This window comes from Blennius ocellaris (genome assembly GCF_963422515.1).
Source record: "Blennius ocellaris genome assembly, chromosome: 8".
Classification (NCBI taxonomy): Eukaryota; Metazoa; Chordata; class Actinopteri; order Blenniiformes; family Blenniidae; genus Blennius; species Blennius ocellaris.
In genome coordinates, this window is record NC_137657.1 from 26,143,231 (window position 1) to 26,167,366 (window position 24,136).

General features: G+C 45.7%; 1 protein-coding gene across 1 annotated transcript in view; it reads right to left on the reverse strand.

The window, feature by feature from the left end:
- The window catches only part of znf407 (zinc finger protein 407), a gene marked incomplete at both ends in the record, with an annotated part of 154,079 nt that overhangs the window by 59,739 nt on the left and 70,204 nt on the right, over positions 1-24,136 (reverse strand). Inside the window, 3 exons of the mRNA XM_080500569.1 lie at positions 760-880; positions 2,841-2,924; positions 14,330-14,496. Of these exons, the coding sequence (XP_080356695.1) occupies positions 760-880; positions 2,841-2,924; positions 14,330-14,496 (372 nt within the window). The remainder of the gene's footprint in view (positions 1-759; positions 881-2,840; positions 2,925-14,329; positions 14,497-24,136) is intronic.

Consider the following 24,136-nt stretch of genomic DNA (forward strand, 5'->3'; position numbering starts at 1 on the left):
TCATGAGAGCCTTCCGCGAGTGTACAATAACAATCGCACTACAATTATCATGTCTGAGAGGTTCATTCTTCTTGAGGGGAAGTGCATACATGACAGATGAAATGAGTCAAGAGCTTCACGGGAGTAGAGCAGGTGTAACGCTGCTGGAATGACTTTGTCACAGAGGGGGGAAAACGAATGAAGAGTACATCTAAAACCAATGATGGGTTTGAGATCATTCCCTCCTTTCACACTCTTCTGCCACAACCTGACGAAGAAGGAGGGAGGGAGGGAGAGGGAGAGATGGCGAGAGAGAGAGAGAGAGAGAGAGAGAGATGGAGATGTGCAACGCCAGCCAAAACTTTTTCAATTTCACCGACAATTTCCTGTGTAATTACTGATGTGGTATGATGGTGTTTTAATGACAGGGACCTGCCAGTGACAGTGACATTGTGTGTGTGTGTGTGTGTGTGTGTGTGTGTGTGTGTGTGTGTGTGTGTGTGTGTGTGTGTTGGAGGGGAGGGGGGGGGGGGTGTCTGGCCAGGCCTGCTGATGATGGCAGAGTGATGAGATGGAGCCGTGCTGTGGAGATTAGACCTGTATGCCCTCCACCCCCCCACCCCACCCCTCCCCCAAAACTACCCCACAATGCCACCTGCTATCTCACACACTCTCCTCTATAAGCCCCCCCCCCCACCCCACAATCAACCGCCTGATCGTCATTGCCGCCGCGCCGGCCATCAGCGCCGCCATCCGTGCACGGGGTCAATGGGCCGGTACCTGTAGTCGCACCAGGGGCAGCGGTACGGCTTCTCGCCGGTGTGGACGCGTTTGTGCCGTGACAGGTGGGACTGTGTGGTGGAGGCGAAGTTGCACAGCTCGCACTTGAAGGGCCGCTCTCCTGCAGGACGGAGGGGAAGAGAGAGAGAGAGATGAGCCCACAGTCACACACACACAAGCTCACAACATTTATATATAATAAACTTAATAAATACATTTTTTAAAGCCGGCAACGACACATTTAAATCCAGACAAGTCTATGGAACAAATACAGACACAGACTGTTTTTTTTCCTAGTTGGAAAACACTGTAATCAAAGTGTATTTTGGTGGATTTTAAAGAAATGTTTTGCAGATAGAACTAAAGTTTTAATTGAGGCTGTGAGAAAGTTTGGGTTGACGAGTTTTCAAGCTAAAGTGGGAATTTGTCTGTTTGTATGTAAACACTGTAATAGATTTAGGAATGAAAAATGAAGGTTGAAAGTAAAAAAAAATACAAATAAAATGAAATGAAGGAAATGTAAGACTGAAAAATTTGAAGATAAACTGTATATAAAAGGACAAAAAGTTATAGTTATTAATTAAATTCTATTCATTGGTTAGATATATTTTCTTTTTAACTGTATCACTCACGATTCACACAGGTTGATGTGTCTAATATTTACATTATTTACAACATATAGTCACCAATAGATCAGAGGTGTCATATTGAAAGGCCCAGGAGGACCAGAAATCTCCTCGTCGCCCAAACCAAACCGTTTTTTCCCTGAAGAGAACTGCAGTCCGGACCAAACAGGAGAATGTGAACACGCCCTTAAACTAAATAGTATATGTCATTTAATGTATGTTGGCAATGTCACACAGCATTACCAGAACTCGTCTGAAATGTGGACAGACTGGAGGAATCAACTGAACCTTACATCAAAGTGGCAGGTCGGACATGGCACGACAAACGTTTGAGGGATAATTAGTTTTGCTTTTAATCGCTTTTCTTTTGCAATCCCAATTGCAAGAGGCTCAGAGTGTCTATTTTATCCATTTTTTATTAATAACACGACATCTAACGGACACGTCCGCCGTCCAGTGTTTGTTGAATTAGTGCTTCGGTGACATTTCTGTCACTTTAGCTGCTCTCTTGATGCATTTTGTGCATCAAAGCTGGGAAAACTGACGCCCCATTTAGAAAGGATGTAGTTAGCAGGCCAGGCCACGAGTTGGCGCTGTGGGATGTTTTTGTGACGAAACCAGGAAACGTGTGCAGAGAACACGTTTTCGAAAGGTTCAGTTGGTCCGGGCATCGTTTTCATGTTAATAGAACTCCAAAAGGCTTAATAACGTACTTATACGTCTTAACGTAATAATTGTCATGTAAATGGGTCTAAAGTAATTAATAAATTTGAGCCATGAAAACACTGGCAATAGCAGTTGATTTAAAAACAAGATCAAATTTAAAAAAATAAAAAATCTGCATCAGTCAAACTCAAAGAAAAACACTGTGGACTGGGCCGGTTTCTCCATGTGATCTGCATGACAACAGATTGGAATATGCAGCCAAATGAGAGGAATTGACACGTGTCAACGCGGGAGAGGAGGACAGAAAATTGGAGGTTTCAGGAGGAAATGGCAGAAAAAAAAAAAAAAAAGGAGCAAACAGAATGAATTATGAAAACCTGAATGAATATTTATAACGGGGGGATTCTTGATCGTTGGACGCCTGCCAGACAACGGGTTAAGAACAGTATTTGTTTCACTATCTCAATTCCCCCCCCCCCCCCCCCCCTAAAAAACACTCGTTATTGACAGCCTATCTGAAAAATGCAATTTCCCTAAGCGACAGAATGACATGGTGAAATGATAACCGAAATTAAAAATCTCAGATTCAGTCAGCCACACTGGTACACATGCCCATCACTGACAGCGGCGTGTCACACTGATGGGCCTGCGTGTGTGTGTGTGTGTGTGTGTGTGTGTGTGTGTGTGTGTGTGTGTGTGTGTGTGTGTGTGTGTGTGTGTGTGTGTGAGCAAACAGTTGCTGAAAAGTGTGCGTCGGTGTCGATCACCGGGGGGGGGGGTTCTGCTCACCAGTGTGCTGCCGCCTGTGCTTGGTGAGCGCGTGTCTCGTGCCTCCGGCGAAGCCACACAGGTCACACAGGTACGACTTCTCCCCTGGACACACACACACGAACACACACACACACACACACACAAAAAAACACAGAAGACGACAAGTGAGAATCTCCAAAGGAAGAGCAGCACAAAAAACAAAAAAATGCTGCCGCTTCATTCAAGAGATGAGGGTTAAAGACACATTTCACACCAAATAAATGCATTGCAAGTGTTTTGCTTTTGTAAATCAAGAAGTGCAGCATCACGGCTCCTTGCCCTCAGTTCAGGACTGAAGATTTGAATCAGTCAAAACATGCAGGGGAGAAAAACAAAAACAAAAACAAAGAATATGTGAACTGAGCAGAGAAACTTCAGCGGGAGTGTCTCGCTGACTTTGAGCAGCTAAAAGCTAATCTTCACCCAAGCTGCTTGATCTCTCTGAAGGTTGAAAAGCAGTTTGAATTATATATGTTAAATATATGTTGTTCTTATGAGAGATTTGTTTATTTTCGCATTTACATAATTAAAATGAGGATTTAGGCGAGGTACAGGCTCAAGGAGAGAAACTAAGAAGCATTCAAAATGTATTAAAGATATGAATGTGTGTTTCAAGTGTTCAAACTTTTATTATGAACACTTCAACTTTCAATCTCTACTTCACTTTCTACCCGAACTCTACATGTAAACGTTCTTTACAGATTTAAATTTTTCACAATTGTTTTGCTTGAATATTTTGTAGTTCCACATTTTCTCTTGTCTTTTAATATACTTTTTTGATTAAGTAAACATCAATGATCAAGTCACAGCATATCAGCCTGAATGTCCTTTTATTCTCCAACATTTTCACTAGTTTTCCTATATTCAGGCAGCATTTCTGACATTTAAACTTTATTCCCCAAAATTATTTTAAATATTTTCACTTTTATATTTAGATTTAGATGTTATTTTCAACATTTACACCTCATGTTTCACACTTTGTCTATATTTCGTCCTATATTTCCACTTTTTTTCTTCACATTTTTAATTCCACTTTTTACACATATTTTCTTTAATAACATGTGTGTTTTGGTTTCCTTTGCGTTTTGCCCTTGAGTCACTTAAAAACCTGCTGCCTTTATTGTCGGCCTTCCATCCGTTTCCCCTCCGTCGGCTCCGGGTTGTCCTCAACTCTCTGCAAACCCCCGGCTTGCTTTGGTATAAACTAAAAACTAAACACGTTCAAGCGGTGCGACTAATAATCTGAAACATGAAATGACGGCGTCCTCCGAGGGCGAGCGTAACCGCCGAGGTGTTGCCGAACAAACGGTGCGAGCTGGAGTGGAGACAAAGAGGAAGGAGAGACGGAGCGAGAGAGAGAGGGAGAGAGGAGTGAAGGACGGTTGAGGCACGGAGCGAGACAGAGAAGAGACGGAGTGAACAGATGAGCAGGGGATCTCGTCGGCTAACAGATGAGCCAAGCAGAAGTCACAGATCACTAGTGTGTATCCATCAGAGCTCTCATAGCTAACTAATTCCTCCAATCAGATGGATCCGTGTAAATATGTCAAATGGGGGACGGGAAATTGCCAGTGTGGTTTATTGACTGTGATCAAATCTGAAAAGCACCGCTGAACATAATTACATACTTGTCAGAGCCATAAAAATTAGCTTTATTATCAATGGGATGGTTTTGTACAACTTCATTTGGGGGCGATGCCTTCCAGATGGGGAGCGTGGAGAGCTTTTTTACACTCCTCCTCTCCTCTCTGCATCTGGCTCTGTCATTAACAGCATGATGCTCTCTCCCTTTCTCTCTGCCATTACACACACACACACAGACACACACACACACACATACGCGCACATCCGTACAAAGGACACACATGCAAATCTGTGCATGCGTGTGTCTCAAACTGCGTGTGTGCTGTGTTCACGTGTGGAGCCATTGTCGAGCGACATGCAGCCGAGGCCGTGTGTGTGTGTGTGTGTGTGTGTGTGTGTGTGTCGCGTGCAGCTGAGCTCCCCATCACTTAAGCGTTCATCTAAATGCGGGATGCTGAACTCCAGCTCTCGCCACGCGCCGCTAACACGTCGGGGCGACTCTTCCAGCTGGGCCTCAGCGGCGCTCCGCTCCTCTTCTTGCACAGATAGCAGCTTTCACCGAGTCCGCCGAGACAAAAGCAGCCTCAAGTTTCCTCTATTACACCCATTTAAAGCCACTCGGCTGTGAGAAGAGTTTTAATGCAGTGCCACTTAGAGGGGAGAAAAACAGCCTTAAAAAGGTGCATGTGTTCGCCAACTCACACGGGTTCACTTTTTAGTCCCAGGACGGACGGCCTTTAAAAGAGCACTTCTTTTTTTTTTTTTTAAGAATAAATTTCCACTCTGCCTCTTTTTTGTCCCCTAACTTTTTTTTCTACGATGTCACTTTTCACAATTGATGTTCTATAGAGCTTAAAAATACACTACATAAAGATGATTTCCAACACTTTTTTAAATTTAAATAAAAAAAAAAAAAAAGCACAAACAGTGGAGTCCAGCATTAAATATCCACCGTGACAAACGCAGCATCAGCTGGTGTTCGAAGCAACATTTCTGGGGATTCCGAAGTAGTTAAACAGGTAAAGCGGAAGCTCACCTCCTCCATCAGGACTGCGCGGTTGTCGTTTGATCATTTTAACGGACAGTCTCCGAGCTGTGAAGCCGCAGACGTCCACTCACCGCGCGTCAAATAACCACGCGTGATTCGTGGTTTACGTCGTGTGCTTTTTGCCAATTCTGAGCGCACCCGATCAAACACGTCCTCTGTGAAATAGTGTGTATAGATAAAAGTGATACTGATCAGATGAATGAGGAGAGACGCAGTAGAACGCAACGACCAAACCTGAAAATCCATCAGGTTGAAATCGGAGCACAGCCGAGGAGTAAATGAGGTGAGAGAGTGACGGGTGGAACCGGTCTTATTTAAACCTCTGACATTCAGGCTCTGCACTTGTCTTTCTGTTGAAGAGTGTCCTGTCATCGAGTCTTAAACCTTCAGATAGGAGGACTTGCGGAAGCCTCAGAGAGTCGCAGGCAAATTATTCAGAGTCCTTTATTCCTTTGTGAGATAAATAATCTACTGGAAGAGAAGATCTCAAACAGTGGCTGGTTTGTCGAGGATTGTACCGGGGCAAGTCCGAGCTGCACAAAGAACTTTAACCTTAGCCACTTGTTTAAAAAAAACAACTTTTCTAAAGCAGGGGTAAATAGTTTTAAGAATACCAACCACAACGGACACTGGTATGGACAGACGACGGAGTTTCATTATTATTACGGGTGAATCTCACCGATAAAACTACTAACTTGATCACCTGTCGATACGGACGTCTGTGTGCTAATGTCGTAATTGCTAGTGTTTATAGAGTCTTGTTCCCTGTGCGCATGTGAGTGGTTTAATAACTGGAAAAAAAAAACCCCACTCATGGCCCAGCATGAAAACGACATCATTTTCAGCATTTTTTGCAATTTCCTGTGTAAACGGATGTCACTTTCCAAGCGTGTAAATGCGAAACTTCTCTGCACCAGTTCCACCGTGGGAATTTCAAGGAGCATTGTGTCGATTTTTGAGTTTCAAGTTTTTCAGTTTGATTGCGTTCCGTGAGGTTGGAGGCTCTGTTTGGTCTGTATTTCTGTCCGTGCACTCCGTCCTCATCAGAATACGGAGAAAATCAACAAATTCCCCACGAGACGTCTCCCGTGACAAGTTTCAATCTGTGCCCGCCCGGCAGCTCGTCTCTGATCGTGGAAGGAGAGTCGGGTTTATAAGAAGCTTTAATTTAAAAAGAAAAAAAGAAAGTAGCACCTCTGTCCTTGTGTGTCTAAACTCTACATGAGTTACTGAGCATCTGCTCACAGCGTCTCTCCCACCTCAGGAAGGGGAAAAAAAAAAAAAAGAAAAAAAAAGAAAACAGCGCTGGTCTCTCGCCCACCTCTCCCCCTCCCCTCCATCTCTCATTACGCCTCGACGCTACAAGACCCCACCACAGAAAAATCCATAGCCATCGATCCCTGCGCCCAGCCGCGGTCGCCACAATTATTCTTGAGGAGGAAACGTTGGCGATAAATTACATGTGTGCTTTTCATCTGCCGTTCTCGGGGGCTGAACGCTCTGAAGGGACCCGGGTGGAGGAGGGTGGAGGAGGGGGGAGGGAGAGGAGGAGGAGGAGGAGGAGGAGGAGGAGGAGGAGGGGGCGTGGAGCACCAAGAGTGACTGTCAACACTGGGACGTCCAAGCTCGTCCGCCTGTACCTCCGGTCGGTACGTCTCCGACTTTAACCCCAAAGACGTGCGCTCATTTCTAAACCAGCCTCAACTTTAAGTTGGACTGCTTCCGCTGGAAACTCCAAACTCGAACATCAATCCTCCGGCTGTTGCCTCGCGGAGGTGAAGGCCACGCAAACAAATGTAAATGGAGGCGAGTGTCACAAACATCTGTTTAAAGCAAATGTGCACAAGCGAAAAAAACAAAACAAAACACTCCAGCCAGACGCTAAAACCCCCTGAAAATAGACATTATCTGCTAATGCATCTGCACCGAGAGCCCTTAAACTTTCCAGGCTATTTGAATCTTCAGCTCCCATGATGCACCTCAACCCTCCGCCCCGAACTGAAATTAAATATGCCTTATTGCCAGACAATGAAAGAACTTTGAAGTTAAAATATACAACCTCTCTTTGCAAGTGTGTGTGAATTTATATATACACACACACACACACATATGTATGTGTGTGTGTTTTAAATAACCCCGAAGGAGTCTGCATGCAGCTATAATTGCCTCCCTCATTAGTTATGTTTTAGCAGGAGCGGATGGGAGGGCAATTAATTTTACCGCTTAATTTTTGACACGGAATCCGCTGCTGTATTGATGTGCTCGCCATTTTGGGTCTCATTTTTCAGGGAAATTAATTGACAAAGTGCGAAGATTTATCAGCATATCGCCAGATTAAGCGACAAACTGAAGCAATGAGGAAATCAATTGTGGCCCTGTCGCTGTGTGTTCAACCCCCCCCCACCCCCCCACCCCCACTGGCCCACCGCTGCCACTACCAGAGCCTGGGAAAAGGTGGGTGGGTCAGATACGTTGCACTTATTTATTTATTTGAGTCGCTCATTCATCAGCCGTTACAAATGACCCTGGCGGCTGACGGCCACTGAATCCCCCCCCCCCACCCCACCCCCCCCCCCCCACAACCACCTCACCCCTCCCTCTGACACCAGTGTGTGAGCGGCCGGCGATTAACATAAAAAACACACAAATCACAGAGGAACAATGAATCCCGTTAGAGGCAGGAGAGCATTTCTTTTCAAATGGGGGGGTGGGGGTGGTGGGTGGGGTGGGGGGGGGGGGGGGGGGGGGGGGGTGTCACAGCCAGCATCTCTATCCATGACACTCACCTTCAGGTTGTTGTGTGTCTGCAGTGAAATCACTGCCGCACACCAGAAGTCAGCTTTTCTTTTTTTTATTTAATCGTCGAGACGAACTTTTTCAACGTTTAAGGCCCCGGGTTGGTGACACGACGGTGTTTAAGTGCAAAACTTCTGTTGCATTGTGGGTGTACGTTTACACGACAACGGCGCTCGGAGCCACTTAAAGTGCAGCGTTTTGAAAACGGTCCCTCGGGGTAAAACTTTTCGAAGACACTTCAACGCTGTCTCCATGTAAAACGCGGGAAAGCACAACTTCGTGAAAATGCTGCTGCGACACAAGCGCACCACAACTGTCGTAAATAGTTCTTTTGCACATGCGCGAGGAGATGGACAATAACAAACATGGCGGAAACAGGGCCCAACTGAGACACATTTTGATAACATTGCGGCTCAGTGCTGTTCAGTGACTCTACTATAAACACACTCAGGGTTGAGATCATGTTAATGGACTGAAGTCAAGTATTTTGTCGTGTCTGAATAAGGGGAGTCAAACACATTTTAGTTAAGGGCCCACATTCAATTTGACTGGTAAATTTAAACTGAAACTTTAAAGTTTTGGTTTGTTGAGGCGCAGATAATATGATGAAACTGTCTATATTATCACAAACAAGAATATTAAAAAAAAAATCTCAACATGAAGGCAATTTCAATGAAACCTTCTGGTGCAAAATAGAGTAAACTGTCGCAAAAACCTCTCCTATCGCTGTTGTATTATGCAAGTCTTTACAAACTCACCCTGACCGCATGGCTCTGAGGCTAATTCGATAGCAACGAGGCAGCCAGCTTTCAAAATCTGCATACAAAGCAACAGACATCGTTCAAAAAGTGCGGGAAGTTTTTAGCGCGCAATATTTCTCCTCCTGTGCCTTTAAGAGCCAGGTGCACTCACACCCTGGCGCACTGCAGTCCAATGGTGACTCTTCCCATCAGTATGGAAAATGACTGAATAGCAAGATAATCAGAGAGAAGATGACAGCGGAGTGGAAGTGTGCAGCAGCGGCTAGATGATGGAGAAGAGGTGTTTGCATGCTTTTTTTTCTTTCTCTTTTAGTACTCCCACTTCTTCTTCTCCCGTGACGGAGAGGTGACCTGTGTTTGTCTGGGATTGGCTCCAGTTTCCCGCAACCCCACTCGGGATTGGCAGGGGATAAAACATGATGGATGGACGGATGTGCGAGAGCTCGTCTGTCCGGAGAGCAGGGAAGCACACGGTATCATCTGTCATCATGTCCTTCTTGTCCTCATCCTGTCATGACTCATTTTTAACCACATTACTATTGTGAGCACTGCCACACGTGTGAATGTGACGACACGCATACAGACGCCCCGAACAAGTCAAGAATCCAAACCAAAAGCTGACAGAAAGCCCCTCCTCCGAGCGCAATCGGCACCTTCAGAATAACAAAACGCCGCGATAAAATGTCATCAACGCCGGCTTTAGTCGTGATAACGTTTAGTCTCAATACTGCCAAAACACTGGAACATGCCTCACTTTAACAACAACAAACCCCTCAGAGCATGTTCGTCTCTCCGAAGGGTCTTTAAAATGGGGACGTTGTAAAAGTACATCTTAAATTGCATTAAATCGGGAGTGTGAAACAAAAGGCCCGTGGGTCCAAACTGGTCGGCAAGAGGCTCTAATCCGGTCCGCCAAGCCACCAACACAATTGTTCACATTTTAAAGGAAGCATGGATTTTCTTTTTTTTTGTTAAACAAATTTCTAAGAGTAGCAGACACAACACAGCTGTAGCTGAAGTTATAGCTGGAGTTTTTTGGACATTTCACCATATTTGGCGTCAATAAAGTTGGCTTTATGTGGAAATTGTAGTAATTTTCAGTAGTAATTGTTTGGTTTTTTGAATATATAGACATTTTCCTAACATATATTCTGCACAACGACAAAGAAAAACATGAAAGATTAACTATAAAGGTTATAGTGGCATCATTTTGCACTATTTGATGCGTCTCATATGAATATTTGAGGTATTTCAGTTTGACGGTAAAGCTTCTCAACACAAGATGAAGTTTGATTTCCTTCTCATGTGTGACTTCATTTCATTATTCAGGAAAGTAAAACATGCATTTCTATCATTGAATAAATTCAATTTGTCATGGAGACAAACTAAATTGATCAAAAAGCTTCCGTATGATAATGATTAATGATTTAAAGTTCGACAACAATCCACCGTTTTGTGTTTCCTGCAATGGAAGTATTGTGAATGGAATTATATCGACATCCAAATGGACTTTATTAATAAGTCCCAGTTTTACATTGGTGTGTCAATGGTGAAGGCTCATTGAGAGAAACGGTGTTCAGTGTATTGCCAGGATACTTATTTCTACCAGTCGAGCCAAAACAAGTCCAGCTGTGCTTTCATTAATTGCCATATTCATCTCCTGCCAGAGGTTTGCAATAGACTTTAGTGTTATCGCATCAAAACTTAGAACTTTGTCAAAACTTAGAACTTTAAAAAAAAAATTTTTCTTAGAAACTGTCCCATTAATATAAATAGTACTTGAGGTGAAGTGTTGGAAACATTATTTCAGCCGATCACGATTCAATTCTAAACCCCGAACATGAATTAAAGCAGCGGCGGGATGAAGCTCTCGGTGCATGTTTGGAATTTTTCTTCCTCACTTCAGGATGTTGAATTTTACACCCAACAACTAATGAGCTGCATGTGTTGTGATCACACTCTAGTCCAGATGCCACGGCTTAGCCACCATCCACACACACACACACACACACACACACACACACACACACACACACACACACACACACACACACACACACCCTCCATTACCGACTTGCTCTGCTCCCTGGACAGATTAGTTCAACTTTTAAATCTCCTACTTATTTTCTTAGTATTGCATCTTAGCTGGGCGGGAGAGACGATTTACAACCTTTAAACAGATCACACGCATGCAGATAATATTTCAGCGTGGCAGGTTGGCCGCTGGAATGTGATTGCAGTGATTGTGCAGCGGCGGCTAACCGGCCCGACCCGGCGCCAATTACGAGCGGCAAAGGAGTGTCGGAGGTCACGGCACAACAAATTGTGTTAGTGTGTATTTTTTTTTTTCCGGGGGGGGGGGGGGGGGTGGGGGCGGCTAATCAACTCAGGTCTTGTCGCTCTCTAAAATAAGGTTTCAATCTTAATTCTCTCTTCTCAAGTTCTCTCGATCACCGTTACGTAGAGGTAGATTTATGCGCGGACACACACACACACACACACACACACACACACACACACACACACACACACACACACACACACACACACACACACACACACACACACACACACACACACACGCACGCCGCGCGAAACCCCGGGCACCGCACCTCTCCGGGTGACAGCCAGGTGACAGTGTGACGCCGGCCGCCTGATGGGGAACGATGAGAGCGGGAAACAAATGAAAATAAAACGCCTAATTATGTCAGCGGCGCCTTGACGTTACATCACTGTTAAAACACATTTAAAATAACATCCAGCAAGTCTTTGCACACACACACACACACACGCGCGCACGCACACAGCAGGCACCCGTGACGGATGGAGGGCTCTCCTGCAAGCGCTCAGTCAGGCTGTCAGACCAGTGGCTGCCGCCGCCTCTGTCATTGACTTAAAAGGGCATCAAGGAGCCATGTGTGGGACATTACCGAGGCCGAGGGGAGACTGCAGCAAAAAGACACTTTCAAAGGAGCTGACTTGGGCTCCTATCGAGGGGCTATTATTCACGACGGTATCCTCCCACCGCCCACCGCACCATCTGTCTGTCCAAAGTTTTTTTTTCGCAAGTTAAAAAAGCTCAGACTCCCGAGTGTATGTACAGAAAAAAATGAAAAAGGGGGGGGTGGGGGTGGGAGGGTTCGGTGAGAAAAAGGCTCTGGCTGCATATGCGTAATGAAAAGGCCCACTCATCTCACCGCGGAGAGGAAGGCTCCGCGTTTCACTGCAGGTAAAAGTCAATTCTTCAACAGTGGAACTTGTGGGGAAACAGGGAAGTGGGAAAACAGATTATTGTTGGATAATCACATCAACTGCAGCTGAATCGTTCTTTAAGCAAAGGCCTGTTGGAGATTCTAGAAATGGGCGGTTGGTAGACTGGTCGTCTGTCGAGTGAAAGGTTGCGGGTTCGATTCCCCGTGTCCCCCCTGTCTACACGTCCACGTGTCCTTGTGCAAGACACTGAACCCCAAACTGCAGCCGCCTCCATTGGTGTGTGAATCGTCGTATGTGATAAACAGTGGGGACCAACCGATGAAGAGTTCTGGGGCTGATGCCGATTCCAATAGGGGGGGAGAAAAAAATATACAATAACTGATATATTGGGCAATTACATTTATAGTGCTGGAGTGATGAGTCAATGTAAATATGTTGACTTGGAGTGATGCGTGAACTTTTGGCCCAATTTCCAATTATTCCCTATTGGCTATAATCGATCTAATTAATCGGTCAGGCCCCGATGTGAAACACTGCGGGGACAAAAAAAACATGTGACCCACGATTGATGTGACCAACCTGAGCAGTTTGGGATTAATGGTCTTGATCAGGGACCCACAGCGGCAACTTTAGTCGGATTGGAACCAGTAAATTCTTCATTTTTCCAGCATTAAGGCCTCCACTGCCTCTATTTCTGATCTCATATTATATGACTGTGTAATAGATTCCATATTACATTTCCACACATATTGTGGAAATGTTTAATAATAGATCATTTTCACTAGTTTTGAGTGCACAGTGCATTAACTTTTTTTTATTTTCTTTTTAATTTAATTGCATTCACCAGGTGCATTGACTGGGATTGGACGGTTCTTCATCAAAACACAAGTCTGTTATTGTGAGAAGTGCAAACCAGGAAGGTCACGCATTGTCACACACTTACAGATTGCCGAAATCCCAAACAATGCACGTTGTTAGCTTGGAAGACGTGGCCAGATATAGTTACTGTAAAGGGTTGAAAAAGTAAAGGAGAGTAAAGGCAACATGCTTCTTGTTTGTACTGTAATGATGCCCGATTTGGATCGACGACAGGAAATGTGAAGTCCACTCGCCAAAAAAAAAACCAAACCAAAAAAAAAAAGAAGATATTTTTCTTCCTTCCGTCTTTTCGGCATCTTAAAAAAAAACATTCTTGAGAATCAGATGGATTTGATGAACACAAACTCGCGGACCAGCTGGATCCGAGGAGGACACACTCGCTGACCAGATGGAATTTGGGGGAAATAACACATGACGACCATTTGGCATGAGGGAATAAACACGTTACCTCACATTTCACCAACGTGCATAAAGTCTGGAGAACGGCCGAAAACAAACAAAACACACTCAAACATCCCCGTGCCTGCTTGCTTGCTTGCCTGCCTGCCCCCCCCCCCCCCCCACAACACACACCTCTCCTTCTGGCTATTTACTGGCTGGTAACACATCATATAACAGAGACGGCCCTATCGGGATCAGGAGGTGTGTTCATCCGTTTAACGAGTGTGTGCGAGACGGCCAAGAAAACCAGCTCCCCACTTTCTCTGGATGCTGAAAACCAGTACAGATGGACAAGTCGCGTGGAGCATCGGCCAAGAACGCGTGTGTATTTATTCCAAACAAAGCTGTGAAGATTCATAATTAATGTGAGATTTTCACAGTTCACATAAACTTCATTTTGCCGAGCGCTCTCCAGCTATAGAGGGATATGAGCGAGAGGGGGGGGGGGGGGGGTAGGACGGGGACATTTTGTGGGATCCAAGTGGAGTCTTTTCTTGATAAATATCTCTTTGTCCCACCACTCGTAAAACAGCTCTTGCCTGTAAAAAGCAAATCTCATGAATTTTGCACCTCGAAGTGTCAGTCAATGTGTTTTCTTTTTTTGTTTTTTTTTAAACTTTCTTTGAGGGGGAGGGAGCAGGAGTAATGGTGCACAATGGAGGTGTGTGCGTGTGCGTGTGTGTGTGTGTGTGTGTGTGTGTGTGTGTGTGTGTGTGTGTGTGTGTGTGTGAGAGAGAGAGTCTCACCAGTGTGCGTCCTGTAGTGGTCCTTCATGGCTGACAGGTTGAGGAAGGCGTAGTGGCAGGACGGCCAGGCGCACTTATACGGTTTCTCCCCACTGTGCAGTTTCATGTGGTTGTTCAGGGCCCATTTTTCACTGAAGGAGCGCTCGCACAGCTCACATTCAAACTTCCTGCAGGAGAACAAGGAGAGCCGAGAGAGGGAGGAGGAGGAGGAGGAGGAGGAGGAGGAGGAGGATGGAAAGAAGAACGAGAGGGAAAAAAAAAAACCAAAGAGTTATTTACTGATCCCGAAGCGGACGTAAAACGCAAGAAAATCTACCCTGCGAGAAAAGGAAATGGAGGTTGCTGGGTACTTCGCTCACGCCAGTGGTGTAGCATGGTGGAGTTGTGTGTCTCACACGCGCACGCGCACACACACACACACACACACTGCAGTTGTTGGCTGGTGCTGGTGTGTCATGTCTGTATAAGCAGGCATTGATTTTTCTGTCCTGGCCTGCCACCTCCACCATTTATTCTCTGCTTTGCACCAGGGCCCAGAGGACTCGAGAAATTCTGTTACAGTCCACACACACACACACACACACACACACACACACACACGGACACACACGCGCACACACACACACACACACACATGTGCACCCCCCACAGGGCCGGAGGGGAGAATAGAGTTCACCTGTCCAGCCTCCCTGACCACTTAGCCCAGACTAAATGAACAGTTCGCAACACTTTTACCTTCCCTCCTCTCTGTTTCAGAGTTTTTTTTCCCCCTTCATCTAAACTCTCCTCACCTGAACTTATTTTTTGACGCCGTCGCCATCAATGCAATGAATGTAAAGTGTAATTCACCCTTTGGTTTAAAGTCTCGCTTGAGAGTCGGGGTGTGAATATGCACGGCGCTCCGTCTCGGCGCCGGACATCTGTCTGTTCTCCACGCCGACGCCTACGAGCTGACAGAAAAGAAGCTGCGTGTGTTTTTAAAGTCGGTGTGTAGGATGTTTGCACCTATATTCATCTGCTGTGTTATTAGGCTTCAAGAAACACACAAGTAGAGAGCGAAAATGAAAAAAAAAAAAAAAACAATAGAAAGAAGCCTGTGCTTGAATTAATCTTTACCCTCGCGCTATAATTTAGGCGCAGAATGACTAATGTGCGAGTCATAAACAAATGAAGTCGGGTTTTGGGGAGCATTCGTCTTGCGGCGGAGGGCCGTGTTATTTTAGGGAGGGCGGCTGTCTTTAAGTCCTGATTGTGTCGCTTAATCCCCGCGGTATCTGTTTCATAGCGAGCAGCATGACACTCACCTGAACAAATAATGACTCCGAGCAGCATGTAGCATGTGTCTGAATCAATAATTCAAACTCATACATCTTCCTTACTGGAAGGAAGGAGAATGAGAAGGAGGGAGGGAGGGAGGGAGGGAAAAACGGAGAAAGGAGGGAATTAAAGATGGGGAGGTGGAGGTGGCGGGGGAGAGATGGAGAGGAAAATGTGTCCTGGCTTCCATATCAATCTATATGTTCTATAAAGATGAATCTAAATGTGATATGGATGTCGTCCCACGCTAGTTGAGGGGACATCTTAAGCTCACTTAACAGGAAGGATGGCGTCGGCTTTTAAGATGGCGCCGTTATCACCTGGCTCCCCGGCTCAAATGCAGATTTAAATCTCCTCGTTTTCCCCCCGCGTTCTCATCACGCCACTTGGCAGGAGACTTCATTTGACCAGCAGATGTATGTCTGCATCTGCATCTCCTTCCTCCCGCCGTCCCTCCCCGCGGTATTTATAGAACGGCCCGCGCCGCCGTGGGAGAGGTAAATAAGATGAGTGAAGAGATGCTATCTTTTATTGTAAGCATTATGCACAACACTCCTGCTTTATGAGCTAAACGGGCCGTTGTTTATCACGGGGCGTAATCGCAAAGTCGGGCAGGCGGGCCTTGACGTGGGCACGCGGCATGCTGGGACGGAGGAAAAACGAGGGGGGAGAGGAGGAAGGCAGCGGGAGAGGGGAGAAGATGGAGGAGTCGGGGCTGGCAGAGTTGACTATCAGTGGGGGTTTTGTAAGGATGAGAGGAGGGTTTGCGTCTGCTTTTCATGGGATCAGATGGAGGCGCTTTGATCTTGTCCCCGCGTGTCAGATCCCGTCACGATCCACCGTCTCGCCCATACATATGCATACGGCCTCTAAACAGCCAGGCGCCACGCGGAACGCACCGAGGGGGAGACGCGGGGAGGGAGGAGAGGTTGGGAAGAAAACGTCTGTGTCTGCACGTGTGTGAGGGGAGGGTGGAGGGCGGGGGGGAGGGGGGGGGGACGGGCAGACAGAAGAAAAACACTCCGGGATGTTGGCAATTTGAGGTATCGGAGGGTAAAAACTTAGCGGCGCAGTAGTAAAAGTGAGTTTAAAAATCAATGGAATGTAACCACGCCGCTCTCTTACACACCTTATTCAACCGGGGGAAAAATTCAGACAGTCTTGAGAGAGAACGCACAGGTAGGAGTACGGCAGGGATTGTTAAGTGTAAGCGCCATAACATGGCTTTTAAACCCTCGTACAGGCATCAGGGACGCTCCAGGTTGGGCAGCATGAGGGAGTGAGAAGTGGCAAAGTGCGACATGTTCGATTCAGTCTCCAAATGTGGTTATGTTGATTTGATGCAAACAAAAAAATTTCACTTTTTTTTTTTAATGGAACTGAAGAAACATTAAGACTTCTTGTGTTCATCATGGAGGACAAATGTATAAAGGGACCTGAGTTTGAGTCTCTACCGGTGCAATCATGCGTGCACTTGGACAACAACATATCTGTCCGTCCATCTTCTTTATTCCACATGGATACACCCTGGACGGGTCTGCAGTCCCTCACAGGGCAAACGCAAAGAGACAAATGCACATATTCACAGCCAGGGGACAATTAAAAGTCACTATTATGGCTTGAATATACATGTTTGATATCACAAGCCAGAGAAAACCTGCACAAGCACATAGAGAACATGCAGATTTCGCACCGAGGCCGTGTTTAAAGCTGCACTTTGCAACGTGTGCATTCCATGGGAAGTGTTGATTTTGGGCTGCTTGTGTTTAGTATATATACTAAAGTTTCACCTATTTATGTTTTATGCATGTGACAAATGAATAATCTAATGTAAACTTTATCTCAAGTTTGTTACTTGATTAATATAAACAGAACACTGTACGCTGTGTTCAACCTGCCGTCTGTTGACGATCGTTACACACTGATGCTGGTGAAGCTGACCAGGTTGTTTCATTGTCGGGAGGTTTGGCAACGCCGACTGAAACACTCCGGAACCGGCTGATCAACCTGCTTGAATACAGACCGTTGCCATTTTGGACGAGGCCATTGTTTTTTGCTGCTTTGCTGCTGTGCTCTGCTGACTCCAGCGATAATCCTCCAGGACTGTGTTTCTGGATACCTTGAAGAACTTGCTGATTTAGTTAAAGAAGCTCGTAGGGGTTCTCAGCTTTTTTCCTTTATGCACCCTTTCACTTTTTGTTCAGTGGCGAGCACGGGAGGTGTGGCTTTGTAGTTTGATTTCGGCTTAATTCAGCCCCTTTCATTTTTTTCTAGCGGCGTCAGGGGAAATTGTTGATTGTTCTGAAATATACTCTCACCGGCAATTTTGTTAGGCTCACCTGTTCAACTACTCCTTCAAATGGATTTTTTGCTGTAATCAGCCGTGAGGCTCCATGTGGTTTTAACACAGGAAGTTACGTGGTACATTTCTGATTTTTGAAAGGGATGAATATATGTCAAACTCTGGAGTTCTCCGGTGGGAAAACAGGAGGTTTTGGGTTAACCTCTCGAAGCAGATTTCACTTGTCGTGACAGCATTAGTGTGTCTGCACAGTAAATCCACCTGGTGGAAATATCCAGGCTTCATTGGCCGAGCCTACATGATTCACTGACGGCATTCCCAAAGGTGCAGAAGTGAAATGTGTTTGGCTTCCTCAGCTTCATTTCTTCTGTGTTGGTATTGTCATTTGAACTGGAAAATCTTCTCAGCTGCTCCAATGCATCAATGAATAAAACTTTTATTACAAGTAATGATAATAACTTTGTTTATATAGCACGCACCTTTCATATATAACATGTGGCTCGGAGTGCGTCACAATTTAAAAACGACGTTAAAATGCTATGACATTCAGTCATATTGAAAGAAAGGATGTAGACAAAAACAAACAAGATTAATATTGACTTGTTGTGGGACGTCACTAAAGAAGAGTAAAAAATAAAGTAAGTAAATTCCAATTAGCCTCTTTATGAACTGACGGTGAAACAGGCTTGTGAATCCGAAAGGTAAGAAAAGCGTGTTTCTAATATAACAACTGATTCATGTTTTTGGAGCAAAACGTTTATAAAAGTAATTTTATGGGTGGGGGCTCCCCTCAGTCTTATCATTCATATTACTTTGACTGATCTCAGGATCACATACATGCTGATGCAACTAATTAGGAGATAAACGAACAGGGTATTAACATGAAGTGTCACTTAAACTGCAAATTCACGAGCATCCTTGAATCTTTTTTGAAATTAGCACTCTGATGAATTTGTTTGCTCTCTTTCATGTTGAATTGGCAGACACTCTAAAGGCCATCTGATGGCAAAAAAAAAAGGACCCAATTACAAGGAAGATTGTGCAAGATTTCCCTTTTTTTTTTTCTTTTCTTCACACTATTGTCGAGCACTGATGAGGAAAAGGCCACGGTGAAAAGGAAGCGTGTGACCTCCGTCTCTCCCTCTCCTCCCTCTCCCTTTCCTATGACTGACACACCGTGGATCCACTCACAGACGCAGGCGAGCCTCTTTTTTCTGCGTCCGCGCCATGTCGGCGTGATCCTGGCGCCAGTCGAGGCGCATCAGAGGTCGCACGCAGGACTGAACTGTGCTGGACATCCCTTGAGAGGAGGCAGAGTATCTTTAAACAGGCTCTGCTGTGAGATGAGGAAAGGCCTGACTCACAACCACGGACTCTCTATCACCCCCCAGTGGTGAGGTGGAGCCTGGTGAGAGGATGGGGGGTGGTGGTGGTGGTTATTGGAGTGTGTGTGTGTGTGCAAAAAGGTATCATGTGCTGTTGATAGAATAAAAAAAACCAACTAATAAAATAGTGATAATAGGAGTTAAAACTGATTATTATTGGATTATACGCCTCAAACACATTTCCTCTGCTCACACTCACATTTCTGTGATACTATATTAAATAATTATTCCTCTAAAAAGGGTTTCTCTGAACTCTACTTTCTTTAATGCCTTGAAAAACTCTAATAAAACTCACATTTTCAAAATAAAAAATAAAAAAAATACAATTTAAATGGGAGGTCATTTCTAGCTGCTTTCCACTCACCCCTTCACCTCCTCCTCCTCCTCCTCCTCCTCCCCACTGTGCTTAAGCCAAAGTGGAAAATTGCACTTTTCTCCGAGCATGTAAACACTCAGCATTTAGTTTCATTGACTCAATTAATTGCATTGTTTTTTTTTTGTGCTGGTTTGTTTTTGCTGTTGTTTCCAACAGCTAAGAATTTGACTGCATTGGCCGGCAATGAGAGGAAATAATCTGCCGATGCTCACAGTCAAGCACAAAGAGAGAGAGAGAGGGAGAGAGAGAGAGAGGGACAGAGAGAGGGAGGGAGAGAGAGAGAGAGAGAGAGAGAGAGAGAGAGAGAGAGGCCGACTCTCGCCTCAAGCCAAACTGACACAAACAGACAACTTCAAAGTGAAGACTGTTGTTTATTTGGCGAAGGAAAAGGGAGGGGGTAAAAAAAAGAGAGAGAGAGAGAGAGAGAGAGGAAAATTTATCTGATATGCAACTGTCAGGAGAGCATTTTCACATGCAAAATAGCGAGTGAGTGAGAGAGATTACCTAGAGGGAGGAACATGACAGCATTCACTAGGGTCAGGATGGATCATCATCTTCAGCCTCCTCCCTCTCTCCTCTCCCTACATCGCTCTAACTTTACCCCTCTCGCTTCCCTCCCTCCTGTGTTTTGTTTTTTTTCTCTCTTTCTCTCTCTCTCTCATCCTGTTTTCAGACCCCATCACTCTGCACTTCGACAACCCGGCAGCTTAAATCCAGACTAAATTAGCTGAATGAAGATTAAATCATTTGGCCCTGAGCTCTCCGAGATATTGGGAGGAAGACTGAGTAAGCCTTAAATGGCGTCTGACTGGGTTTTCGGACCTGTGTGTGTGTGTGTGTGTGTGTCTGAGGAGGAGCTCCTCCTTCAATGGCAGTCAATTGAAACCTGATTAGAAGAGGGGAGAGGGGGGGGTGGTGTCGGGTAAAAGATGGCTAAAAGATTGAATTTGTGGGACAACTGTTTCCTAAGTAAGGGCGCTGGCTTTCTTTATTTCGGCGTGCGCGGGGTCAACCGACGACAGGCCTCGTTCCCCCGGGTTAAGATATCGAGCGGGGGCAACGTCATCGCTCGCGGCCGCCGAGGGGGAAAACCCTCGCTAAAGTAGCCAATGTGGTCTGCGGGGACTCAAATCAGCTTCCTGCCGGTGCGGGTTTTAACACGCAAACGAAGCCGGGCGTCCATCTCCGGCCTGCTGCACACGCCGGCAGCAAGTTCTCCGGAAAAGCAAGAAAGAAAGAAAAGAAAAGAGGAGGAGGAGGAGTGGGAGGAGCGGGAGGCTCCGAAGGAGCCGGTCCGAACAGAAGGGCATTTTTAAAAGTGAAGCGGCGACGGCGTTATATCACACTGCGAGCGGCGGGAGTGTACAGCCGGCGTGTCACACAAAACAACGAGTGAAACCTCCACGAAGAGGCCACATGTGTCTGCGGAGTGCTGGAGATGAACCTCCTCTGAGAGGAGTGCTGCTGCATATGACTGCAATATAAACAACGGCACACAACAGAGATGCTGCCGCTGATTTATGTTTACCTTCAATCCCGGGAGAAAGAGGAGGAGGAGGGGAAGGGAAAGAGGGAGGGAGGGAGAGAGAGAGAGAGAGAGAGAGAGGGAGAGAGAGAGAGGGGAAAAAAAAGACAAAGATAATGAAATAAATAATAAAAGACCAGGCCCATCAGATAAGCTCCTGTTTATCCCGCTGTAGGGCAAATACAAATTGTCAATTTAATGAACACGGTGGACGTGATGAAAGCGCGGGTGAAGGAGCCTCCTGCCTGACAAACAATCAGGAAATGTTATCTTAATATTGTTGTGCTGTTATTCAGTCCATAACTTAGGGGGTGGGGAGAGGCCACGAGGAGAAAGAGGAGGAGGTGGCACCGAGGGGGAGGGAGGGAGGGAGGGAGGGAGGGAGGGCAAGCAGGGAGGCACAAAGGCCAGGTCCCTCTGTGGTGGCCCTGTTATTGCCTGTTTTTATTATGAGCCATAGCTCAGTGGTCCCAAAACACACACTTTGAAACACACGTTCAAACATAACCCCAGCACACACACACACACACACTGCTATGTGTGCGAGGCCTTTGCCGAGCGTCTCATGCGAACCTTCATCAAGTAAACTGAAGGTTTAATCCTAAACTCATTGTAATCTGAGCTCTGAAACCACATATCAATGCTTTAGCACAAGTATCAGTGTGAGACTCTCCTATCTGAGGTGTTCTCAGGTGCTTGAGACAAAAGATACCACACACACACACACAAACAAACAGACACACACACACACACACACCGCTAAATTATAAGAATTCTTTCTTGCAAGCAAATGCAACAACACAATTGCAGACAAAATGGCTCAAAACGATCTCTTCCCCGGCGCGTGTGCACGAGGCGGGCCTCACGTCTCCTCTCCAGACCGGCTTAATTTAAAGGTTTTAATAGGTTTTAACAGATCTCCCGCTATTAATCAAAAAAAATGTAAGGACCTAAATAAAAAGAAATACTGCAAATCAAGAGCTCCAAAAAGCTTCCTGTTGAAATTAGCAGCCACTGATAAGTACTGAAAATGTGATTTGTGTGACGCAGCGCGGTCAAAGGCCCCCTCCCGTCCCTCCTCCCCCTCCACACATCCTTTAAACGGCACTTTAAAAAGTGTCCAGATGCTTCACAGCTCAAAGTTTTTTTTTTTTTTTTTTTTAATTTCTCTTCCCCTTTCCCGTAAGTCTTGAATTTAAAGCATTGCAATCTGAGCAGCCCCCCAAAATTAACTATTATCTCCATATTTATATATTGCCGGCACTAAATTGCGTCGGGAAGAATTACTATCAATATGAATATCTGCAACAATAACTCAGCCGCAGTGCTGAGGACAGGATGCTCTTTATCAGGCTTCTGATAGGCCTTAAATACAGCACAAGGCAGCCATATCAGAGCTTTTTCTCTCTAATATCAGGCCGCATTAGCACCTCGTAAATCAAATTACACTCCTAGAATTTCATTAGGCTCACCTGCCAGCGCCGCTGTGCCGCAGAAATATTTATGTTTTTATGCTGCGATTGTGTGCTCACAGGTACACAGAAGGGAAGGAAAGCGGGAAGTGTGCGGCGGCAAAGGAGGGGCGGGGAGGGAGAAAAAAAGGGTGATAAACCTAATTATCTTTTAAGAATACAGAGAAAATGTGTCATAAATTGCAGCGATCTTGAGGGGAGCTGGCGTTTCGGGAAAGCCTGTGGGGGCTGCGAGTTTAAGGGGACAAGCCCTCCTCTGCTGTTTACCATCTTTAACCGGGGCTAGACTCCCACAATCCAATTAGCGGCGTCCCCCAAATTCGCTTTAAACAGAAATCAAACAGGATGATGTACGACGGCGATCAGCGGGCCCTCAACAGCGAGCTAATCTGATCAAGCCCGAGCACGGCTGCTAATAGCACAAATGCTCATTCAAAGTGGAGCCAAAATGTTATGATAGGAGTCTGTCTTTATTATTTAATTACCTCCGAAGAATTTCACATTTCCATTTGTTTATTTGCCGTTGTTTGTTACAATCTATTATCGGCGGCGGGGAGAGCGTATCAGGCGAGCCGGGCGAGATCTCGGGAGCTGGGAAGGAGGCGAGCAGGCGAGCAAGGCGAGCAGGCGGCGGCGGCGGTGGGAAGGAGCATTCCCAGCCTATTTCCCCGCCACATCTGGAGCGTCCGGGGGTCGGGAGGACCGGGGGGTGTCCGGGGTATGGATCGTGATTAGACAGAAAGGGAAATGACTGAGCCAGTGACCGTAACGACAGCCACTTAATAAAAGGTAGAGTCTATACATCAAAGAGCATCTAGCTGTAAATCATCCGTCCCTGTAACGACTCGCATCCCCGTCCCATTACCGAGCCCCTAACAGGCCACTCATATTTACTCTCCGGGCCCCAATATCATTTTAGAATAATGAGCTTTGTCCCTTATCTAATTAACAGAGCCTAGGTTCATTTGTTTTGTTTTGTCGCTTTCTGTCCGTCTCTCTCTTCTTATTTTCCTCCCTCCTCGCTGAAATTAGAGAGCTGGCATATTAGTTTATCTCCCAAATATTTTGCAAATTTGCTCCGTGGCATGAAAAGTTGCACACAGGCAGTTCGGCCATTCTTGTATGTTGTGTGTAATTACTGTATGTTGCAACTGGAGGCTGTTTATCTGGCACCCTGTGTGTGTGTGTGTGTGTGTGGAAGTGGTGGTGTTGGGAGGGTGGATGGGTGTGGGGTGTAGGGGTGGGGTTGTGCTCCAGTGGGCAGAAGTAAAAGACCAGGTCCATTCTCTCTCTTATTACTGGAATTGTAATTCAATGATCACCTTAGATCACACGCGTGCCATAAATCAGATAGGCTTGACAGAGGATGAAAAATTGTATTAATAATGTGAAACTTATTATACAGTCCCAAATGCTCCCTTGATAAATGA